Below are 25,093 nucleotides of genomic sequence, written 5' to 3'. Positions count from 1 at the left end.
CGCACATGAAGGCGACCAAGGAGGGTGAGGGGCGGCGGGGGCAGACACAAGAGGGAGAGGGAGGGTTTAAGGAAGGGGGGAGGTTCGGGGAGGGAATCTTGGAGACTAATGGGTTTTCGTTATTTTAGAGGCACTAGGACGTACACATAGTATAACCATTTTGAAAAAGGGGCGTTGAAGAGAAGAGCTCCTTGCTTGTCCAAGCCGTTCTAGAGTTGGTCCTACTCCTCTTTGGTGCGACCCAGCCCAAAACAGCATTCCCGAGTGAAGGACATAGCTAGGAATCCGTTTTCAACGACGGAACCTTCCTTCATTTGGGTTGATGGTCGCGAGAAGTGGAGCGTGAGGATCTCTCGTCGTCGCCCGCTGCAGATGGGTGACGCATCCTCTGCTCCGGGTATGTCTTCTCGCTTTCTCGGCTCACTCCTTGTTTTGAATCCTGCTGTGCATTACAAGTCTGGAGAGGACAATGCTCACGTCTGCTGCTGAGAAGGGTTTCTGAGGTGCCAAACTCGTAAGTTTGATGCTAAAACGGAGTTCAAAACACTAACAAAGATTATAATACTTCTTTGAAGATGGGAGCAAGAGTACCGAGCCACATACAACACCTGAAGATGTTGGGCATTTTCACAAGCAGCTGTGAACTGAGCGCTCCGGCTTCCCATTTGCAACTAGTAGCTCGTATCTGATATCGATTGGAAACAAAAGTTTCTTTGAAATTCCCTCTTCTGCGTATTATGACGAGCTTCAACTTTGAGATTGAAGTTATTACATGTCTGCAGTTTTTGTTTGTGAGGAATAGCGCTGAGCCTTCACATAAGGTAACCAAGTGAGAACTTAGATGTGAGTTTGGAAGGGGCTTATTGTATTATATTCTTTGAATGTGTTTTATGGAGCGATATATACATGAAGACACTAGAGCACGAGTTGAGGAGAGGGGTGAGAAGAAAGAGAAGAACATAAGCGAGAAGAGAGTGAGAGAGTAACTTTGTGGAGGCAACTTTGCAAACAAGGGAGACAAGCGTGTCCACGATGCTCCTCACCTCTCTATACAAGGGAGCAAAAACTCCTTAAATATCACCCGAGTATGACCCGACTCTCCAATATCACCCTCAAGATCAAATACCTAAAGGCAAAGTCATTCTGATTGGTACTTCCTTTGAGGAAGATGACACTCAGCCTCCTCCTACTTCCAGTACTAAAACGGATACTCGACTTCCACCAAAATTGACAATTATTGGGTTTGGATGGTTCTCGTCAAGAAGATGCTGCCTCGTTTATGAGAGGAGACTCCTTTACTTTTTCGGGCATTGACCGTGCTTTATTTGATACTTTTGTTAGTACTAACCCCATGGTAGATACTAAGGCAATGTCCACAGCGCCTTCCTACACGGCTCCTATGACAACCTTGTCGGCTACTATAGTATATGAAACAAATGCATCACGCTTCTTTTTTGGTGTATATACCACTACTACTTTTACTTCCCCTTGACTTCATTCTATCCATCTTCTCAATCTTCCAATTGTTTTGAATGCTCTAATATTGAAGCCACATAATTATGAGAATTGGTCTATTTCCATGCGTTTCACTTGAGCACTGCAAACATCTGAGTATAGATATTTGGAATGCGTCATTCAGAGTAATGAGGGGAGCTCTGTGAAGGGGAATATCTTTAAGCCCACCAAGAACGAGTACTTCTGATGCTTCATATTGGATGGGTGACGGGGAGCATTGGGAAGAAGTAGTCGACCATGCAGGAACATACGGATATTTGTGATGCATCACAAGGTGGGTGCCGGGAGCATCGGAAAGGGAATGAGCAAGCACTTGAATGAAGACGGGTTCAGAGGAAACTTTGAGGAAAAATAGATGCTTTTTCTATAAAGAGGTCTATGTTAGCATTGCATTTGTGCATGAGACTACATCCAAGGACGTCTGGGTTGTGATTGTGTAAGCATTATTTTCAACTTATAAGGTTTTATTGAGTTTTAGCAGGTTCAAACATTTTTAAAAAGTGGTTGGCCGCCCACTTCATAAGTGGGGAGCAAGAGGTTAAATAAAGCAGCAAAACACCAGCGCCCCCACTCTCCCACTCTATTTGGCAGACGTAAAAGCGATCTCTCTCTACTTTGGGCGCCCCCTCTCTCTGCCCTATTTGTGCCAGGATGACCTCCTCTATTCCTACTGGTTGCCAAGAGCTATAAAGGCAAACCTCTCTCTCACTTTCATGCACGAGAAAGGCTAACGCTAAAGGAAGAAGAAGAAGAAGAAGAAGAAGAAGAGAATTTTAACGTCGTAGGATACTATCCCAAGAGACCTCAAAGATCTGTCCGATGAGAGTTGAACTCAAGACCTGTTATTCAAGAGGGCAATGGCATAACCAATCTACCACACTAGGGTGATAAAAAGGTTACACCGTTTTTCTCTATTTATTAACACAAACACACCCTTGAGAAGAAGAGAATTTTAACGTCGTAGGAAACTATTCCAAGAGACCTCAAAGATCTATTTGACGAGAGTTGAACTTAAGACCTGTTATTCAAGAGAGGCTGTTGCAATTTTCAGCTGCGAAGACGATGCCGCGGGTGATGCCGATGTCTGCCCCGAGTGTACCGGATGCTAAGATCGAGTAGGCGGGTTCCATCGCGAAGAGGTGCCTACGGAGAGTGTCTCCATCGGAAAGGAGTTGCAGGGTTGCCATGCTCTGAGTCTGGAAGGTGAGATCTAGAGGCAAGAACCTTAAGGGGTTCTCGAGGATTCAAAATAAGGAATGGAAGTTCCTTGGAATAGGGTTTATGCCCTAGGAATAGGAGGTTAAGGCTTCCGAGTACCATCGAATCTGATTCTAGAACGAACATGGTAATACGTTCGGTTCAAGTGCCTGCATAGACTTCTACGCAGTAATAAAGATACTTTTACGGACAAGGGGGGACCAGGCCATCTTCTGGTCCCAATACTGTGTCGATCTTCTCACTCTCTCTCTATTTCTCTCTATATCAATTGGCTTTAGTATTAAGTATTTATCCGAGTATATTTTATATTGTTATGCACTTTGGTTTGTGATACTGGTATTAGAGCATGGTCTCCTCTTTTGTTCTGTAAAGGAGGACGACTCTGGGAAGATATGGGAAGAAGCCATGACAAGACAAGAGAGAAACAAACAGGCGGAACTTTGAGACTTGCAGGAAAAGCTCACAGAGTTGGGAAAATTTTTCTCTCTGCAGGAAGTCGACAAAGACTTAGAATTCCTTTAGAAGGTGACAAGAGCATGATGCTCAAGAACCTAGAGAATTCAAGGATCGGAATGCTTTAGATCCTTCAGAACCCAAAAGTGAGCCGAATTCTTTTATTGCATTTCTCTGTCATCTACAGTTTCACCTCGCTCTTTCATATTATCCATGAACATCCAGGCTAGAACCATAGGTAAGATATCCCATCATTTCGGGAAGGATATAGAGAAGGTCGCTAGACCTGAGAACACTCCAGTCAAGTTTGATACTCTTGGCGGAATGGGAGATGTCCCGAAAGTTACCGCTTTCTTTCGGCAGTTTGAAGTTGCCGTTGCAAACGACAATTTCTTAGAACCATCGAAAATGAGGCATGTGACAAAACACCTCAAGGGGACTACGAGTGCTTGGTGGTATACCAAAGCTCTACAAGAACCCAAGAAACAAGGCTGAGTTTTTTTTTTCTCTACACTTTGAGGAAGGCATCAGAGAAGATTGGGATCGGATTGCTCAACAAGAGCACGAGCGAGTCACAAATTACGTGGACATGTATTGGTTCACTCTTGCAAAGGTGGCTCCATTCTTAAGCTCTCTGAGGAAGAAAAGATGAAGAAGTTCAATAAAGGACCTCTATCGGAACTTTGTAGAAGCATGCAGATATTTTCGCACGACACTTTGCAGCGGATAGTGAAATCAACTTGCAAGCTGAATGTGTCCACATTAGTGTACAAAGAATGTAATCCCCGCAGTGGGATGGGAAGAACTAAACAAGGAATCAAAAAAACTCTTGTTACTTCTCCTCGAAGGATACGTTGCTATTCGGAGAAAGTTTTAGAGTAAGGGAATTTAATCTAACTCTTGAAGTTTAAAACAAAAGACCCTCAACATTAAGTGAGAGGGAAGGTCTTTGATCAAAGTTACATCGTTGAGGAACTCGTAAAGTGCGTTTTTCTTTTTCGCACAAGGTATGCATATGTCTAACCAGGATCGATCACTGTGAGTGTTTATAAGAGTAGAGACGAGTTGAAACGTTGTTTATGTGATGAACTGGTTTGATCAACCATCTGGAAGGTCCATGATGTTGCGGGTAGGACGTTACAGAAGAACCATTTCGTGATTTCAAGCAAAGAAAAGCTTTGACTAAGCTTGAGTACCCTATGAGCCCACACTCCCTACCCGGTAAGGGAACACATGGTAGTGCTTTTCGCACAAGTGAATGAACGCTCCCTTTATATTAGGTGCAGCGGAATGAATGTTTGCGCTTTGCTCAAGATGAGTGCTCCGAACTGTGCTCAAGGTTCCTTTTAGTTCTTATGGAAGGGAGAGCCTTCCATTCTTAATGAGAGAATGCTATGATCACAAACAAAGTGAATGGACACTGTGCGTGCAAGTGTATGAGATTGAGAGATAGAGAGAGAAGAGAGATACGACACCAGAGATGTTGTAAAACCCTCCTCCGAAGGCCCCACTCTCGTCGGCGAGAGTGGTCTACTTATGATTGCACAATCTGGTACAAATGGTATGCATGAGACTGATGCAAGTCTTGGCTATGTCGACGATGACGACGGGGATGGCGAAGTCGACCTAAGGGCTGAAATCTGCAATCTTTCTACTGCTGTCCAAAAACTCTATGGGCTGAAATCTGCGGCTAGTCCAAAAACGCTGATTTTGGGGGCTGTTTCTGTAGGTCTTTGTCACTGAAATTCTGCAGGTTTAGGGCTGAAACCGAGGTTCTTAAGGGCTGAAAACTGCTGGTCTTTCCGGGCTGAATTTGCTACTCTTTTAGGGGCTGAACTTGCAGGTTCTTCATGGCTGAAAAACGTTGCATGCTGAAATCTGTAAAGGCTGAAAATGCTAGGTCAGGGATCTCCAAAACGCTAGGTATGCTGGGATGAAAACGCTAGGCATGGGGGTTTCTGTGGCGATGATGCTGATGCAAAACGCTAGGCTTGGGCTTGCTTCTGGCGATGATCTCCTTGATGAGAAAATGCTAGGGGGAGAGATGGTCTTGCTTGGAGGGAAAGTCCACCAAGGTCTTGCTTGAGAAGTTGCCTGCTGAGCTTGGCTCCTGTTGCCTCTTCTGCCATTTAGTGCTAACTTTGGTTTGCTTATATATTTTCTTACCCAAATTGCCCTACCTACTTTTGTTGGAAAGTCACTTAAATTAATAAGTGAAAAATGCCAAAAATAGGTAAAATAGGCTAAATGCACTGGAAAATTTTCTTGATGGAATCTGATGGAAATACTGATGATCATGCTGTGTGCAACCAGAGGATATGCATCTACACTAAGTGACTGGGTATGCACGGTCTACGAATAGACTCACAAAAGTGCCAGATCACTTCTAATCTAGACTGCCTGGACTGACTGAACCCTGATTATGCTGTAGCTTGTCCACGGACACAGGGTTGGATGTGTCACTTGACATCCCCTCCTTTTCAAAGTGAGGTACTGGTACCGAACTGTATGGCATCGAGGGAGATCACCAATAGCATCCGGAATCTTGGAAGGGACTCTTCGCCGGCTCACTTTGATGTGTGGGTTGTGCGGTACTTGAACTTCATAAAGGTCTGCAATGCTTGCTTCTTTGGGCTGCGTCAAAAGCGACACAAAGTCTTCCGTGGCTCCTTCAATGCTTCAACTTTGTCGATAGTCATGCTTCTTTCTTCTTCAAGAATCTCCATGACTGAAAATTCCTGAAACCATTTCCAACACAAAAACATGAACATACCCATTCCATGTAAAGTGAGTGGAAAAAATCTTGTCGTCCTAATAGACTGTGCATGCAATGTAGATGAACAAAGAGACGGAGTGCCAAACCGTTCACCACACACACGCAAACAATGAGATCGAATCTTGTCATGCTAATTGAAATCAATCAACTGTGGCAATTCACAACAGAAATGCCCATGCTTGCTCCTCATACTTTCATGTGCTCTTTCTACAAATGTGTCATGCCAAGGAAGAGACATGAAATGTGACTTCCTTGAATGCATACTTTTCAGCTTTTCATGGAAAATCCGCATACATTTGTGCTCATTCATGAGCTAAACGTGTTCAACGTACAATATGTCATGCCTAGGAAAAGGGATCACATGAAGACGCTGACTAAAATACAGGAAACGTTCACGAATGAAACACTCGAACAATGCGTGCTGACGAATCATTCGAACACATAGTACTTGTTGTGAGGGTTCTTTGGACCTAGGCTCGAGAGCCAAGATCGGTTCTTTGTGTTTGATCGAATCTTCCTGTGGGGGTTCTGTGGACCTCGACTCGAAAGCCAAGATCGGATCTTCGTGATTGATGGAATCTACAACGAGGTTAGCTTCACTAGAGAAAGTATCAACTAACACATCATCCTTGTGAACAATCACATCTTCATGCAAATCATCATACTGTGAGAAATCACATCTTGATCATGCAAATCATCATGCTTATCATTGTCAATCAAATCATCATCATGCTTCTCATAATCATGCAAATCCTGTGTGTCATGCTTGGGAGAAGAAGAGACTAAGAGAGTCTCATTTTCCCGAATCTCTTGCATCTGTGCCTGCACTTGAGAAAAGAGTCGCAACATCTCTTGCATTCTTGCTTTGTTCTTGCGATCAAATCTTGCTTGACTTTCTTTTTCTTCCAAGTCGTACTGAAGCTCTATGGCTGCCATTTCTTTTTCGTAGTCACGATCTATGATTGCCATTTCTTCTTCGTAGGCCTTTCTTTCTGCTTCTCTTTCTTCGCATTCTAACTTCCTGTCCATCATCCTCTTGTCGAAAGCCTCCATAGGAGTTAGGGCAATCCTTGACGTAGATGGGGAAGGGTCGGAAAAACCTCTTGGTGGGAAATTCTTCTTCACCTCTCTCATGCTCATTACCTCCAAGCGAAGTATCCATTCCGCTTCGAGTGATGACCATTCTGAAGTCGTGGGTTCTTGTGGGTTCTTGTGGTCTTGGGTTCTTAAGTTCACGAGGAACTTGGGTTCTTGGGGGTCTTGAGGTTCTTGAGGTTTTCTTTCGCTTGCAAACCGTGTTTGAGAAGGATCTTCTCTTCACCCGAGTTCTACTCCTTTTCGTGGGCGCACCCCTTGGCGGCCTTGCGCTCACACCAAGGTTGCTTTTTCCCACCTCACGTCGGCTGGCCGGCCACTAAGTGCACGGTCCGCTCTCAATGAGTGAAAAGAGATACAAGGGGAGGCTGGACAAGCCCTTCTTTCTTGGGATTCCTGTCACTCTTCAAAAACACGATTAGGAATCGACACGCCCAAGCGAACTTGAGTTCGTGTGACCGCAGCAAGCAAAAAAAAATTCTTGTGGTTCTTTCCTTGAGTGATACAAAACACTGCCAAAGTTTTGATACCAATGTTAGGTGTAGCGGAATGAATGTTTGCGCTTTGCTCAAGATGAGTGCTCCGAACTGTGCTCAAGGTTCCTTTTAGTTCTTATGGAAGGGAGAGCCTTTTGTTCTTAATGAGAGAATGCTATGATCACAAACAAAGTGAATGGACACTGTGCAAGTGTATGAGACTGAGAGATAGAGAGAGAAGAGAGATACGACACAAGAGACGTAAAACCCTCCTCCGAAGGCACCACTCTCGTCGGCGAGAGTCGTCTACTTATGATTGCACAATCTGGTACAAATGGTATGCATGAGACTGATGCAAGTCTAGGCTATGTCGACGGGGATGGCGAAGTTGACCTAAGGGCTGAAATCTGCAATCTTTTTACTGCTGTCCAAAAACGCTACGGGCTGAAATCTACGGTTAGTCCAAAAATGCTGATTTTGGGGGTTTTTTCTATAGGTCTTTGTCACTGAAATTTTGTAGGTTTAGGGCTGAAACTGTTGGTCTTTTAGGGGCTGAACTTGCAGGTTCTTCATGGCTGAAAAACGCTGCATGCTGAAATCTGTAAAGGCTAAAAACGCTAGGTCAGGGATCTCCAAAACGCTAGGTATGCTGGGATCAAAACGCTAGGCATGGGGGTTTCTGTGGCGATGATGCTGATGCAAAACGCTAGGCTTGGGCTTGCTTCTGGCGATGATCTCCTTGATGAGAAAACGCTAGGGGGAGAGATGGTCTTGCTTGGAGGGAAAGTCCACTAAGGTCTTGCTTGAGAAGTTGCCTGTTGAGCTTGGCTCCTGTTGCCTCTTCTGCCATTTGCTAACTTTGGTTTGCTTATATATTTTCTTACCCAAATTGCCCTACCTACTTTTGTTGGAAAGTCACTTAAATTAATAAGTGAAAAATGCCAAAAATAGGTAAAATAGGCCAAATGCACTGGAAAATTCCCTTGATGGAATCTGATGGAAATACTGATGATCATGCTGTGTGCAACCAGAGGATATGCATCTACACTAAGTGACTGGGCATGCACGGTCTACGAATAGACTCACAAAAGTGCCAGATCACTTCTAATCTAGACTGACTTGACTGACTGAACCCTGATCATGCTGTAGCTTGTCCACGGACACATAGGGTTGGATGTGTCACATGACACTTTACGAGGGAAGGAGCAAGAGCCGATTATGGCCAAGTCGAGAGATCATCTGGGTGAGCGTGTGGCTCTGAGAATCTTAAGAAGGGAAGGAAATCTCCTTCGATACCAGAATCTCTATTTGCGATGTGTTCGGTAGCTGTTTCTCTAATGAGAAGAGGTTTTCTGATGGTCATTGATCATCGAGTACGCTAAGTACTAAAGTAGCAAGTTATGGTGAGAAAGAAGTATTCGACCATGCGGGAACGGACATCTATGATGCGCCATAGGATGGGTGACATAGATCATCGCGAAGGAGATTGTATCGTAAGTTCGGTGAGAAAAGACTAGGTGATGGGTATTCGTGATGCATCACAAGGTGGGTGCCGGGAGCTTCAGTAAGGGAATATCCATAGCTAGGGGGAAATTCTGAACTGATCTAGAATTGTGCACAAGGATGAGCAAGCACTTGAATGAAGATGGGTTCAGAGGAAACTTTGAGGAAAAATAGATTCTTTTTGAGAAAGTAGGTTCCCTTTCGGGAAAGCAGATGCTTTTCTGTAAAGAGGTCTATGTTAGCATTGCATTTGTGCATGAGACTACATCCAAGGACGTTTGGGTTGTGATTGTGTAAGCATTATTTTCAGCTTATAAGGTTTTATTGAGTTTTAGCAGGTTCATACATTTTTAAAAGTGGCTGGCCGCCCACTTCATAAGTGGGGAGCCAGAGGGTAAATAAAGCAGCAAAACACCAGCGCCCCCACTCTCCCACTCTATTTGGTTGACGTAAAAGCGATCTCTCTAATTTGGGCACCCCCTCTGTCTGCCCTATTTGTGCCAGGTTGACCCCCTCTATTCCTCCGGTTGCCAAGAGCTATAAGGCAAACCTCTCTCTCACTTTCATGCACAAGAAAGGCCAGCGCTAAAGAAAGGAGGAGGCTGCTGCAAATATCAGCTGCGAAGACGATGCCGCGGGTGATGCCGATGTCTGCCCCGAGTGTACCGGATGATGCTAAGATCGAGTAGGCGGGTTCCATCGCGAAGAAGTGCCTACGGAGAGTGTTTCAAGCTGCTGTTTTTTCTTTGTTTTCAGCCCATAGTGATGTAGTCGGGGCTGATTTATGAGAAGGAAACCCGAGAACACACCTCTTGTGTGTGTAGGATTGGAAGAGAAGGTTCTCTGCTATGAGGTCTCTCCCGGGAAGTTGCTTTTTAAAAACCGAGTTGCGTTCCGAGTGTTGAGACATGAAAGGTAACTCTTTTCATGTTTTGATCTTTGAGTATCTCGTTTGTAGGAGTACTCCCTCTACATGAGGAAGTAGGAGCAAAGGAAAGCACGAGCCTTTGCAAGAGAAAAGCGCGTTCTGACGAACTAGAGTCAGATCAGCCGAAGGGTTTCGTACCCGAGTTTGGGAGTAGATCCACGAATCTGAGAGTGGTAGACTCTCGAGTTGGGATCGAGAACTTGGGATTCCCAAGGAAGGATTTGGCGTCTAGGAAAGCAGTTGCTGCTAGGATTTCTATAGAAGAGGACTCTGGGAACAGAGTTGGAAAGGAGTTGTAGGGATGCCATGCCCTGAGTTTGGAAGGTGAGATCCAAAGGCGAGAACCTTGGTTCTTGAGGATTCAGAATAAGGAACAAAAGTTTTTTGGAATAGGGTTTATGCCCTAGGATTCCACCTGCACCATTGTCGCCACCACTTGTGTGTCCCGCCCCTTTCCCATGTTCCTCGCTCTCTCATGGCTAGTCCTCCCCTAGCTCGGCAGTTCTCGCGTGTAGTGGACAATCAAGATATCTCTGGCCCTTTGTTGGTACGATTGTACATTCGGTGTCATGCGGAAAAGGCACGATCTCTCTTGGCTAGTTCCATGCTGCCCTTCTTTTTATCTTTTAATGGCAGTAAGACTTGGACAGAGGAATTTGTTGGGTATTTTGTCGTTCACCATACTTTGTAGGCCATTCAAATATGGGAAGTTGCATTCCTCCATGTCTTCCTACAGAACAGCTTCCATAGAGTATGTGAACAATCCAATGGGTAGATTCAAAGAGCAATTATTGTTTGACGATGTCTTGTTTTTAGAGTATACCTCATGTTTCCCTCTCGCTATGCGAGTATAGTCAAGAGTCAGCAGTGATTCGCACGTTGTGGTGCTCTCTACATTGTTACTATTTTTGGTATATTGCTACTCACTCTTTTGCTCTAGATCAGGTCTTGGTAGCTGTTACTACGGTTTGATGTATGCCTTTGTGGATTTAGATTTCATCTTTACATTGTGACATTGATTTACTGTCACGTGCACATGGCTCTATGTGCCACGTGGATATGCTTCATCAACTTCCAAAGACAATTCTGTACCTATCTCTAGATAGGAGTGTGTAGAATCCTAGGAGGATAAGTACATTCGTTTTTGTGAGCCTGTTTGCAGGTACTTCATGTCTGGACGAGTCCATTAGATTAGGTTTTCCAGTTACCCTCTTGCAAAAATGATTTGTTCATGAGTTTTGACAGATGATGTTACACTACGGTGGGCATCTGGTATGACGTGCACGCAGTTTTAGGTTAGAGGAATCCAACGAGTCATTCCTTTCAATCGAATTTCCAGGCTGATAGATGTGCGATAGCATCACCTAGAAACTTTGCCTAGACAAGTTTACTAGCACACATTCAAGCAAGGAAATAAGTAAAGATTTGCGGAAGTTTGAAGTCTAGATCTTGTCACCATTTCAAATTTCGCTGCACACCTCACATTGATATCAGAGCTTTGTGATTTTGCACTAATCCGCTAATCTTTGATTTTTTGATTTTCTCTCTAGTCTTTGAGTGTGTGTCATAACCTTTCGCCCAAGGATGCTTCTTTGACTCGAGGAACACATGCAATACCTCAAGTGCAGATTGTACTGACTTGAATGGGGAATGTCGCCTCGGTAGCTCTTCAAGGTGAAGCACCTCCGGGGCTGATTTGAGGAACCTTTGGATCCGTCTTCATGTGGGATTGCGGATGGCAAGCAAGGGGGTAAATCTAGGGCTGAATTGCGCTTCTAATGTGAGGAATTGTCATAAGATGGGCACCACGTGCAACGGAAAAGAACATACTGAATAGACTTTTAGCACTTCAATAACAACTGAATTGAAAGAGAGAAACGACAGGAGTGGTGGAGTTCCACCCTGAGAGAGCACTGGCCCCAAACCTTGGCGCCCCTTTCGGTATTTCTTTATATCACTTGAACTCATCGGTACAATGCCAGTACTCACGCTTTGCACCTTCACCCAGAAGAGTGCCAGAGAATGAGCCCTCTGTACATATTTAATGGCCCTTTGCCTTGAAAAGCGATTACATGAAAAACATTCAAACTCAAAAGCATCTGACCTCAAAAGCTGGCGCTGAAAACTGCCCAACGTAAATCATGAAAATCCGTACAGGTTGCCACGTCAGCAGGTCAGCGTGAAATGTGGAATTCCACACAGACTGCCATGTCAGAAGGTCAGCGCAAAGTGCGGGCGTCCGTACAACTGCCACATCATCAGGTCTTTATGTGTGCGTGTGCGTGCTGGCTTTACTTTGATGTCTTTAGGTCCCCTGGGCCTCAATGATGGGGTCCCATAAGTTGGTGCGAACTCTTCTTTAAACATAGGCCACTCGGCAAGACTCTTCAAATTGGTAAAAATTCTTCTGCTGCTTCTGCTTCTAGGGTTTAGGGACTTGGCCGGGATCTGCAAGTTGGCTCCGTTCTTCAGTAGCTTGACACGTCAACAGTTTGTGATAGGAATCAAGGGCAAGGATTCTAGACACTCCTATTTAGGGATAGATTGGCTTTGGAAGTGGATGAAGCATGTCAAGGCATACAGAGCCATGTGCACGTGACATCGCCCAAGGACACTTCTCTCACTCAGGGAACTCCATGACCTGCCATTATACGTAGGACTGTGCGCCTTGAGTGTAGGAAATACAAACATTGTATACTGGGGTTACAACTGTAGTGCGCTTGCAAGAGGGTAGTTGACTTGGTGTGCGTGCTTGACCACCTCGTGTCACAAACTGATGGCATGTCAAGCCATTTAGAACCCAGAGGGTTAGGAATCCCTAGCCCTAACCCTTGCTGACCTGCAGATTGGTTATGGGGCATAACCCTAGTAGAAGTAGAAGAAGAAGAAGTCCTCACCAAATTACAGATCCTCGCCGAGTGGTCCATTGGTTAGGATCAAAATCCTAACCCCCAACAACTTACGGGACCTCGCCTGATCTGGCCTATAAATAAAAGGCGCACGCGCGTGCACACAGACTTACACACACACACACACATTGAAGGACATATCGTGAAGGATCATGATATAGCAAGCATCTGTACGGATGCCCGCAATTCGCGTTGACATGTTGATGTGGCTGTTGTACGGAAACCCGTGATTTGCGGAAGGTGCTGTTGACGTGGCAACAGTGTACGGACTAGCCCTGGGGCCTGAGGGCGCTTGCTTTTGAGAGCAGATGCTTTTAGACTATGCTTTTCATGTGAATTGCTTTTGGATGGCCAAGGGCCTTCAAATGTGTACAACAGCTCATTCTCTGGCATACTATCTATGGGAGATGCAAAGCAGAGCCGCCAGTGTTGCATCGTGTTGAAGCAATGTACAGAAATACCGAAAAGGGCACCACAGTTTGGAGCTAGTGCACTGGGAGTGGAACTACGCCACTTCATTTCTCGTGTGAAGTCTCTCTCTCTATTAGTTCAATTGTTTTGAAACATCTAAAGTTTATTCAGTCTGTTGGGAGTTTTCAGGAACATGGTACAACCGTCCGCCGGTGTAATCGCCTCTGCCACCACTGTTGCCACCACCTCCCCCACCATCACCCGTTAGGTGCAGCGGAAGTGAATGTTGGACTTTGCTCAAGATGAGTGCTCCGAAGTGTGCTCAAGGTTCCTTTTATTTATGGAAGGGAGAGCCTTCCGTTCCTTTAGTGAGAGATTGCAATGGACACAAACAAAGTGGTGAACACTGTGAATGAAGGTGCTGAGATTGAGAGATAGAGAGAGAAGAATACGACACCAGAATAATGTTAAACCCTCCTCCGGAGGCCCCACTACGGCGAGAGCGGTCTACTATTGATTGCACAAATGTCTACAATGCTTGGACTTGCCGACGATGTCGACGACGATGAGGACGACGATTAGCCGGGCTGAAATCTGAAAATGCTAAGGGCTGAAATCTGCAAATCTTTATCTGCTGAATTTTGACTCTATGTCGGTGACGATGTCAATGATTATGATGCAACGACAACGCACTAAAAACGCAGATGCTGAAATCTGCGTTTTCCGGGCTGAATTTGCAAACTACGCTGGATTTGACCGTGCGGCGAGGATCTACTGCGGGAAGGTGAGATTTGCGAGGTTTGGGGGGTCTACTGCGGGATCTGACTGCTAAAAACTGAAAATGCTGGTGCAAGGGATGATCTTGTCGCGATGAATCTGCAAAACGCTGATCTGTTGTGCAAAAACGCCAAGGCTGGTCTGTGTGATGAAAACGCTAGGTCCTTGCTTCTGATGCAAAAACGCTAGGCTTGCTGGGGGTCCTACTGAGAAAGCACCTGTTGAACCGAGTTCCTGCTGCCTCTTCTGCCCATAAGTGCTAGTGCTAGGGTTCCTTATGTACTTGCTTTCTAAGATTGCCCTATCTAGTTCCCAACAAAAGTCACTTAAAAATAATAAGTGAAAAATGTCAAAAATAGGGAAAATAGGTCTACGCACTGTAAAAATGCTCCCGATGGGTTCTATTGGAAATCTGATGATCATGCTGTGTGCAACTAGAGGATATGCATCTACTCTAAGTGTCTGGACATGCAAGGTCTGCGAACAGACTCACAAAAGTGCCAGATCACTTTCCAATTTAAGCTGACTGTGTTGAATTGAACCTTGTCATGAAGTAGCTTGTCCACGTACACATAGGGTTAGATGTGCACGTGACATCCCCTTCTTTTCAAAGTGAGGTATTGATACCGAATTGTATGGCGTCGAGGGAGATCGCCAACAGCGTCTGGAATCCTGGAAAGGACTCTTTGTCGGCCCACTCTAATGTGTGGGTCGTGCGATACTTGAACTTCATAAAGATCTGCAACTCTTGCTTCTTTGGGCCGCGTCGAAAGCGACACAAAGTCATCTGTGGCTCCTTCAATGCTTCAACTTCGTCGATAGTCATGCGTCTACCTTCTTCAAGAGTCTCCGAGGATGAAAATTCCTGAAACCACTTCCAACACAAAAACATGAACATACCCATTCCATGTAAAGTGACGGGAAAAATACTATTCCTTCGAAAAAACTGTGCATGCAATGTAGATGAACATATAGATGGAGTGCCAAAACGTTCATCAAACACATGCAAACAATGGGGTCGAATCTTGACTTTCTGATCTAAATCAATCAATTGTAGCAAAACACAAAGGAAATAACGATGCTTGATGCTCAATCCTTCTTGTGCTGTTTCGGATACTGTGTCATGCCAAGGAAGAGACATGGAAAGTGAATTCTTTGAATGCAAACATTTCATCTTTTCATGAGAAATCCGCATACATCCGTGCTCATTCATGAGTGAATCGTGTTCATCGTACAATATGTCATGCCTATGAAAAGGGATCACATAAGGACGGTGACTAAAATATAGGAAAGCATCACGAATAAAACACTCGAACAATGCTGCTGACTAATCATTCGAACACATAATACTTCCTGTGGGGGTTCTTTGGACCTAGGCTCGAGAGCCAAGATCGGTTCTTCGTGATCGATTGAATCTGCAATGAGGCTAGCTTCACTAGACAAAGTATCAACTAAACCATCATCCTTGTGAACAATCACATCATTATCGTGCAAATCACCATGCTCGTGAATAAACACACCTTGATCATGCAAATCATCATGCTTATCATTATCATGCTCCGGACCTTTTTAGGTTAGTTGCGGGAGGAGTGATGAGGGAGTCGTTGAATAGCTCATGGCCCGAACCTGAAATGTTATTTGCGAGGGGAGTGTTCATCGGTGACTATGTGTTTTTGTGTCTTATAACATGTATATGTAAGCATCTGTGTTGTATCGTGATGTATCATAGTCCTACTTGGGTGAGTTTGCTTGGGTATGTAACTTAAATGCATCAAGACACTTGTTACAGATCAACGTGGTGTGTGTGTGATGGCTAATTTTGCTACGCCAGAATATTAAGAGCTCCGATATGGAATGACCCTCGGATATTATTTTTCTAACTTTAGTTGTTTTGCAGATATAATCGCGGACAATTACTCGTCTTTCAAGCGGGGGGAACGTCACAAACTGCTGATGTGTCAAGCCATTGAAGACTCATAGGGTTAGGACTTTCTAGCACTAACCCTAGTCAACCTGTAGATTCTGACGGAGGGGCCTAAACCCTAGCAGAAGCAGAAGAAGAAGTCCTCACCAACTTACAGCTCCTCGCCGAGTGGCCCATGGGTTAGGATTAAAATCGTAACCCTCAACAACTTATGGTACCCTTCTCGATGGGGCCTATAAATAAAAGGCGTGCGCGTGCGCACACTGAAGACATAGCTTGAAGGAGGATGATGTGGCAGACATCTGTACGAATGCTCGCAATTCGCGGTGACATGTTGACGTGGCTGTTGTATGGAAACCTGCGATTTGCGGAAGGTGCTGCTAATGTGGCAGCAATGTACGGACTAGCCTTGAGGGCGCTTGCTTTTGAGAGCAGATGCTTTTAGACTATGCTTTTCACGTGAACTGCTTTTGGATGGCCAAGGGTCTTTAAATATGTACAAGAGCTCATTCTCTAGCATATTACCCATGGGAGTTGCAGAGCAGAGCCGCCAGTGTTGTACCGTGCTGAAGCAATATAAAGAAATACCGAAAGGATTGCCACAGTTTGGAGCCAGTGCACTCTGGGGGTGGAACTACGCCACTCCATGTCTTGTGTGTTTTGAAGTGTCTAAAGTCTATTCTTTTTCATTGGCACGTGGTACCGTCTCGTTACACCTCGACATAAAGAAATCCTAGCATGGATATTTGCAGTCATAAATTCTTCGACATGATAGATTGCATCATTGAAGACATGCATTGGAAACATGAAGATGTTGATTGCGAGTATCAGGATTTGTTAGCTGCCTATGACGACAAAGGAAGGAGCCATCAAGATCAGCCTATTAGCTTTGGAGTCTTGGCAATGTTTGCACAACCATCTCTCCCATCTACTTAGAGAATTCCATCATTCTAGAAGAGACATTGCATTGTCATCGATGTGTACACATCTTCAACAGCATATCGGGTCCACACCATCTGCATCTTCTTAGCAATTAGTGCCATCAATCCGGAGCCAAAGGGTTCCAATCCGAGGCAACCACCGCAGGAGTTCACAAGCATCGCGAGCCCACCTTCGTTGTTGAGACGAGGATTCATCTAGAGCTTCCAGCAAAGGGCAATCCAATTGTAGCTCCAAGAGGGGCCTCCATCTTTTAAAAGTTATTTGGTGGTTTTGTGAGACATCATACAGAGGACTTGCCATGGTTCGTGGGCATTCCAAAGGACATATCCATCTTCATCTTGTCAAAGGCGACGATGTGGAAGCGTAGAGAGAGAGAGAGAGAGAGAGAGAGAGAGAGAGAGAGAGAGAGAGAGAGAGAGAGAGAGAGTTTGCTGAACCAACCAACTAGGCAATGAATAAGTGATATACAATGGGGGCAAGGTGGTGCTTATATACTAGCTTGGGGGACCCTCAAGTACGCCCCTTAGTAAATTGCCCTACTCAAGACTTTGACAAATAAGTAATAAAAACCTAAAGCAAAAAAAAAATATTGGGATCACATTGGGCCATTCACTTGAGATGCTATAACTTAACACCCTCTCTGTAGTGGAGGAAGACCATGTTGACAAAGAAGCTACCATGGACACCCCAATAGTGACATCTACTACTGGATACACCTCAGTTATGCTACCACCAACTTTTTACCTTAGAAGAATGCCATCTTGAGTATTGGTTGCCTCATCGAAAACTGTAGACCATACTACGTGCAAGAATCCCCATTCCTGAACTGCCAAACTTTCCTAGACAATGAACTTTGAAACACATCCTGTCCATAATCCGGCCAACAACAATGGATTGGCGCGCACATCCATAGTGTTTTTGTATGTCGCACTCATTCCTTGCTAGATGCATGTGCCTTGAACTCTGACCCACAGGTTGAAACGACTTGACCTTTTACCCCTCTGCCGCTCAGAAGCCTCTCCCTGGTTGAAGCTAGTTCTGAAAACCGCCACCTGACTAGAAATCTATTGTTATGGCCATTGTGGTTGCCACCACGTGTGCCATGCCAATCTCCGCTTCAAATCTTTATCAGTGTTATCTCTGTCTAGCTTGCCTTTGACCTTTGTCCTCTTGTGAGTGCTTTTGCCTTTGGCTTCGTATTCCAAAGCCAAACAAAGCGTCTTATCGCGTTTATGACAACGGCTCTCGGACCTTGTGGGTAACGAGGTAGCTAACTGAACACTCACCCTGTCGTCCTCATCAAGCTTGCCTTTGCCTTTTTTCTCTAACAAACTCGTGCATTTGCCTTTGGCTTCACATTCCCGGCCAAACAAATCGACGGCTTCCTTGAGAACTTCACTCGTGCATAGGCCGCTAACTGGGTGCTAATGCAACCACTTTCCAGAGCTTGTCGTTGGTGTTGGTCATTAGAGGGTGAAATTTCATCATGGTTCACCTTTGCCGATGGTGGCCTGCCTTTGCCTTTGCCTTTGCCTTTGCCGCCAAAAACAATGCTCCTTGGACTTCTCAAGCCCATGCGTTCCAAACCGCTAAACCCACTACCTTGAAGGCCTCTCCTCGCTAAGCGTTTCAAACCGCTAGGAATAAAAGACTCTTCAAACTTGCGCTTGAATAGTAATTACACAATAGCTCCAAAAAGTCCTTTGCAAGTTGAATTTTCGTTCCAGCTTGCATTACAGCTAGCGTATGTGACCTCCACAATAGAACAAACCCCCGACCTTTCAAGACACCTTCAAAAAAGCTAGCCGAAATTCCTGCATAGCCAAGGCAGCATTTCAAAATGCTGCCCGGCAAACAAGGAGATGTGCCACCATTGCGTCCTTGAAGTGAGCGTTTTAAAACGCTATCGGAGGCTTCCCAAATCGCTAGAGTGCCAAGCCACCAGCGATTGCGTTTCAAACAGTTTGTAGTGAGACGGCAACAACAAAATTGTCTGCCATGTGTATCTCAAAATGCAAGCCCTAAATGCAAGAACTTAGCCTGTCGCTGGTCACAAGCAATTCCGTCGGTTGAGCCCTGACATAGAGCGTTTTAGAATGCCAATGCTCCATAGCTAGAAACACAATTGTCTCAAGTGTCTCCCTTCTCTTGCTGCGCCACCGCTCTTCCGTGATCAAAGAGCAGTGTGCTTTGATACCATGTCAAAGTCGACGATGCGAAAGCGTACAATGAGTGGGAGAATACGAGAGAGAGAGAGAGAGAGAGAGAGAGAGAGAGAGAGAGAGAGAGAGAGAGAGAGAGAGAGAGAGAGAGAGAGAGAGAGAGAGAGAGAGAGAGAGCCTTGTTTTGGGACCAGATTGCGCATGCATTACCTATTGTGGACTCTTGGATTATGGTAGGGGACTTTAATAATGTAGAGACATTTGGGGATTGGCAATGTGTTGAAACCCCTGCTCTACCTTCTATTGCAAGATAGGAGCGTGATGCATGGGATCGATTATTGTTTACACTTTCGGCGGAGGATGCGTGGCAAGTTTCTTCCTTTGGCCGCACCTCCCTGTCCTTAAACTTTACTTGGGGTTTTCAGAGGCAGGCTGGCAGGTTGCTTGAGCGCTTGGATCGATTTTATGTTGGGACATGGGTTGCTTCACTGCGAGGCACGATTACCATTTGGCCAGCCACTTTATGTTGGGACATGGGTCTACATGATGTGCGATGGGTGGCCAACCCGGGACAATCACTAGCCGTACAAAATGGCGAAGCAATGGTGGTGTAACTCTAACACCCATCACTGTCCATCATCGGGTTGATCATCATCTGCGTTTTCAGTCCTGCTTTGTGCGACGGATAGGTTGCTTTTTTGCAGCCAGCCTTTAGCCCTTCATTTCTTTCACATTGGGAGGGCAAATCAGCCCTAGATCTACCCCTTGGTGGCCATCAACAACCTCTCATCGAGATGGATCCAAAGGTGCATCAAATCAGCCCTAGGGGTGCTTCATTTTGAATTGTTTTTGTGGCTAAATTTCCCCATTCGTAGAGTCTCCATTGAGGTATTTCCTGTTTGTACATTCCATTTACGCAATCAAAAGCAAATACCACATCAACAACGGTGTGGGGGGCCCTTGAGAGGGTTGGTTGGGACCAGAATCGGGTGTCATTCTCGTGTCTCTCTCTCCCCCCCCCCCCCCCCTCTCTCTCTCTCTCTCTCTCTCTCTCTCTCTCATTATCTCTTTAAAAGGAAGCATCATTCATGATGAGTAGCACACATTCAAGCAAGGACAGAAGTAAAGATTTGTGGAAGTGTAAAGTCTGGATCTTGTCATCATATCAATTCCGTTGCACGTGACATTTACACATTGTTACATGGAATGTTAATTGATTTTATTGCTCTAGTACTAAGTATCAGTGGCCCGAGGCAGAACTTGCTTAGACGAGATTTGCACTCTCATGTAGATAGAGATGTGGATATACTCCTTGTGCGGGAGATTAAGTTATGCACGGACAACTACCATAGATGTGACAAATTGTTAATCAGGACATCTCATACTTTTTGGGAGACTGCAAGTGGTCAGCATCATTCTAATGGTGGTGTATGTGTATTTATGGGATTACACTGGCGACACTGTGTACGTGATTATGGCACTTTGGTGTACGGTAGAGCTATGTGTGTCTCTCAACAAATTGATGATACTGTCGTAGGTGTTTCGTGTGTGTGTGCTCCCGCTATAGCTCGTGATAGGGCTTCGTTTTGGTAACAGATTGTGGATGTATTGCCTACTGCGGATTCCTTGATTGTTGGGGGAGATTTCAACAATTAGAGACTATTGAGGATTGGCGGGCTGTTGTGCCACTTGCCTTATCTGCTATTGCATGCTATGAGAGAGATGCATGGGACAGATTTGTTTTCACAGTTTTTGGTACGGATGCTTGACATGTCCCATCCTTGACTCACACTCTTTAGTCATTGCAGTTTTCATGGGTTTCAGGAGACAGTCAGGGCATTGCCCAGAGAGATGAAAATTTTTTTACATCAGATTCTGGGCAGCAGCTCATGGCAAGACAGTTATAATTTGGCCTGCTACAATACTGTTTGACCATGCACCATTTTCCTTGCATTTGAGATTCCAGATTTCCTCTATGCCTAAACAAGGATCACACATTCCTGACTCGTTGTTGGAGGATGTCCTTTTGTCTTGGATGGTGCAGGATGTTTGGCTGCCCACTAGATGTACAAATTCGGCTACTCATTTGGCAACATGCATTACTGCATTCTCTGAGGTTTATAGACAGATAGTTGGGATGTGATGTCGTGCTCTTTTTCAGAGAGATTGTGTATTAAAGTTGGGACTCAATTTTGCTGGTGGTTGCTTTGCGGGCTTAGACACAGACCCTGTTGGCTTCCTCTTTTGATGGTGCTTTTTAGCAGCTATCTGCTGTTTAAACATTTTTAGAATCACATCTATAGACTAAGTCGTATGGCATCTAAACTTTAATTCATGTAGAAGTCTAGTTGATATGTCACAATCCATCATAGAAGTCTCCAGCACATGTACCGTCAGTCAAGTATCATGCTTGCAACACAAAAGTCGCAAACAATTTCTAGCGTGACAGCCCAGAGTCGTTGGGAAACGCTTCAGTCCTGAAATGTTTCATTCTCAAACGTGAAGGTTTGGTCCAAATTCACCCAATAGGAAAATGTCAGATTGAAATAAGATCATATAAAACTCAGGAGAAATTGATAATACGGCTCACAAAGTTGAGCCATGGTAAAAAAAAGGGGGCATGATTCATGGTGATTGTATGAATCTATGTACATCATGTGAATCCATGTGTGACAAAGGAGTGGAATGGCTGCCCGCTTGAGCACCTAGTAGTGCTTTAGACCCTCCATTAAACCCATAATTGCCGCCAATGGTTGGTTTGGGCTTGGGGATGGAGCTGCGAAATCACCTAGGAATGCTCTGGACCCTCTGCTAAATCTTTAATAAGCGCCAATAGTTATCAACAAGTAGCTTACCTCTTACCTTCTTGTCTACTATATGTGCCACAATCTGCTAATGCTGTAGAACCTCATCCAAGTCCTTGATTTGAGACTATTCAACTCTTCATTCTTCCCCACATCTCCAACCTGTGAAGATATCAAATACCCCGGAGTATCGATTTTTGAGGTAGGTCAAAGCATAGTATCTCACAAAGTCTTCTGAATTTTTATTGAGATGGCCATCTTGAAAATTGCAAAGTTACACGTTTATCCTCAAAATTGATAGCAGGTATTTGTTGTAAATTTGAGGTGCCATGATGTGGATATTGCAGTACATATTGCTGGGGTATCTCATAGTAGAGTTCACTACTTTGTCATCTTTAAGCATATACACTTGCATTGCTGATATATATATATATATATATATATATATATATATATATATATATATATATACTCCCTTTCTTTTCTCTCTATCTCTCTGTCCCATAGCAGAGTTCACAATTCTGTCCTCTTTGTATCACATATTCTTGCATTGGAACTTTACTTTACTTACAGATTGCATGCAGATGCAAATTCAAAGGACCTTACGGCTGCCTTCGTGCAGGGTCTGACAAGAAAATGGTGATTGAAACATTTTCTCTGACCAACACAAAAGATATCGTACACCATTTTTCTACTAGCGGGGCTTCTGTATGTGTTGCAACAGCTGCAACTCACCCACTAGGTTGGTTAAGATACCTACAGTCTGTTTTCATCTTTTAGGTGGATTTATCCTAAAGTCTGTTTACTCATTTTTTCTTTGACATAGTGATTGAATGCAGATGTTGTAAAAGTGAGGTTGCAGCTGGAGCATGTAGGTCTACGAGCCTCATCGAGCGGGATGGTACTCCACATTCATACTGAGTTGAATTTGTTGAACATCTTTGTGGTTGCTGATGAAGAGAGGGACCATGGTTTTATATCAGTTAACAAGTAGTTCACTCCTCTGCTTGTGCATTTCCTGAACACTACTACTCTTGAAAGACTGGGCCAGGCATGAACAAATCACACACATGCTAGGAATTACTGAAGTTTGTTGAGTTGCTGGCATCTTAATTCTCTCATCAAAGGGCAAATTTCACAGCCAAAGATGCAACTGCATAATTGTGTCTAAGAATTGCTGCTAGGTTGAAACTGATGTAAACTGCTTGTTTATCTTGAACATTCTACCTTCTCTGCAAATGAATATTTGATCCGATTGGGAGCTTGTCACCATAGAGTGTTTGTACAGCTAGGTGCTGTTTCTAACATTTTTGTTACTTCGCAGACTCAAAAATTGTTGGACATGGTGCAAAGTGAGGGCACTCGATCTCTGTACAAGGGTATTGGACCAGCACTTCTAAGGTCAGCACTGTATGGGGGCCTACGACTTGGACTGTACGAACCTTGTAAGGGAGTTTTGGGTTGTGTGGTCGATTCCTCCAACATTTTCACCAAAATAACCGCAGGAGCTCTGTCAGGTGCTATTGCCACAGCTGCAACCAATCCTATGGAGGTTTTGAAGGTCATTAAGTAACCTCTCTGTCTTCTTTTAGCATACCCCCTTCAAAGTCAATGTTTTCAGCTCATGACTGATGTGAGCATTACTTTGACAGGTACGCATGCAAGTTTCTCGCAATGTTTCTGATGGTAACATGGTAAGAGCAATTAGAAGTATGATTGCCACTGAAGGGCTCAGAGGACTTTGGAGGGGTATTGGTCCCTCTATGACACGGGCATCAGCTTTAACAGCTTCTCAGTTAGCAACATATGATGAATCCAAGCAGGTATTGCCTTCTGGCCTTCAAGAATAGTATTTAAAATCTAAACATTTTGAGCAAAGTAAGTCATTCATGAATACAATATTTTAAGTCATACAAGAGTGTGAAGAACTTTGTTTTATTAGCATTCATTAGGAGAAAATTCATCAGTCTTGTGATGAATTATGCAAAAAGTTCATCATGAGAACTATATTTGGTGGCCACTTCACGTGATTGCGAGATGCATTATTGGGAAAGTTGAATGCCAAGTGTGCGGATGGATGTAGAAGGGTAATAAAAACGCACTGCGAGACCATTTTTTGGCCTGTTCGGGGTCTGTTTGAGGTCAATCAAAAGGCCAAAGGTGCCCAAGGGATAAGTGAAGTGTGGACACTGGAAAACCTGAGAGAAGACCAAAAACGTGGAGAGAAGAGGAGGAACAGCTGCAACTCAGTTTTTGCTGTTTTTGGAGCTTGTTTTGGCCATAAACTGCTCATCTGAGCTCGGATTTGAGCACTTTGATATTGTAGACTCGGGTTTTTGGCTGTTTCGGACGCAATGGCACTGTCCATTTTACTAAATTCCTCATTGTTTCCTGCTGTTTTGGCTGTGTAAGTTTCTCCTGTGAGCAAAGCCTCTGCTCAAATTTGTGATTGTATCAGATATATTTCATCAATATGGTGTGAGCTATTTGCCCCATTGGTGTTGGCCCAAGGTCAATTCTATCTAAGCATCAGAAATCTTCCTCCTTTGAGCTGATTTGTGTGTGTGTGTGTGTGTTGAGTGGGCAAATGAATAGTCTCTCTCTTCTCACTACATCGGTGTGTTTCCTGTCTTGGCCAGGTGGATTGTGTTTGCCAAATTCCTCATTGTTTCCTGCTGTTTTGGCTGTGTAAGTTTCTCCTGTGAGCGAAGCCTCTGCTCAAATTCGTGATTGTATCTGACATATTTCATCCATATGGTGTGAACTATTTGCCCCATTAGTGTCGGCCCAAGCTCAATTGTATCTAAGTATCAGAAATCTTCCTCCTTTGAGCTGATTTGTGTGTGCGTGTTGAGTGGGCAAATGAATAGTCTCTCTCTTCTCAATACATCAGTGTGTTCCCTGTCTTGGCCAGGTGGATTGTGTAAGCTGAGTGGTGCCCCATAGTGTGTGTATTATCCGAAGAGTGTGTACCGGGTGATTATAGAGGCATTGTGTGTGTGTTTCCATCCCGATCACATTCTTTGGCGCCCCCACGGAGGATCTTCTTTGAGTACCTTCAGCTTCGAGATTACAGATTACAGATTACAGGTTACAGGTTACGGTTACAGGTGATTCACACAGGTACAGGTAGCTGGAGTAGAGGTATATACTAGCAAGTGGGAGTCACTTGCAGTTGTCGTGGGTATGCATCATTTGGC

At 44.5% G+C, this 25,093-nt stretch overlaps 1 protein-coding gene across 6 annotated transcripts in view; it reads left to right on the top strand.

The window, feature by feature from the left end:
- Positions 1–221: 221 nt before the first annotated feature.
- LOC147450958 (uncharacterized) overlaps positions 222–25,093 on the top strand; it is a 119,375-nt gene continuing 94,503 nt past the window's right edge. The window contains exons 1-6 of one of the 6 annotated variants that reach the window (XM_086519930.1): positions 222–397; positions 22,516–22,635; positions 22,733–22,794; positions 23,218–23,338; positions 23,411–23,454; positions 23,546–23,716. In XM_086519930.1, coding sequence (XP_086376056.1) covers positions 373–397; positions 22,516–22,635; positions 22,733–22,794; positions 23,218–23,338; positions 23,411–23,454; positions 23,546–23,716 — 543 coding nt within the window. In that variant the 5' untranslated portion in view covers positions 222–372. The other 5 variants (XM_086519926.1, XM_086519927.1, XM_086519928.1 and 2 more) reach the window with 5 other exon arrangements.

Source organism: Adiantum capillus-veneris, chromosome 9, assembly GCF_014529385.1.
Source record: "Adiantum capillus-veneris isolate H3 chromosome 9, ASM1452938v2, whole genome shotgun sequence".
NCBI classification, from domain to species: domain Eukaryota; kingdom Viridiplantae; phylum Streptophyta; class Polypodiopsida; order Polypodiales; family Pteridaceae; genus Adiantum; species Adiantum capillus-veneris.
Note: the sequence above shows the minus strand (reverse complement) of the source record. Positions and strands in the feature narration are given on the sequence as shown.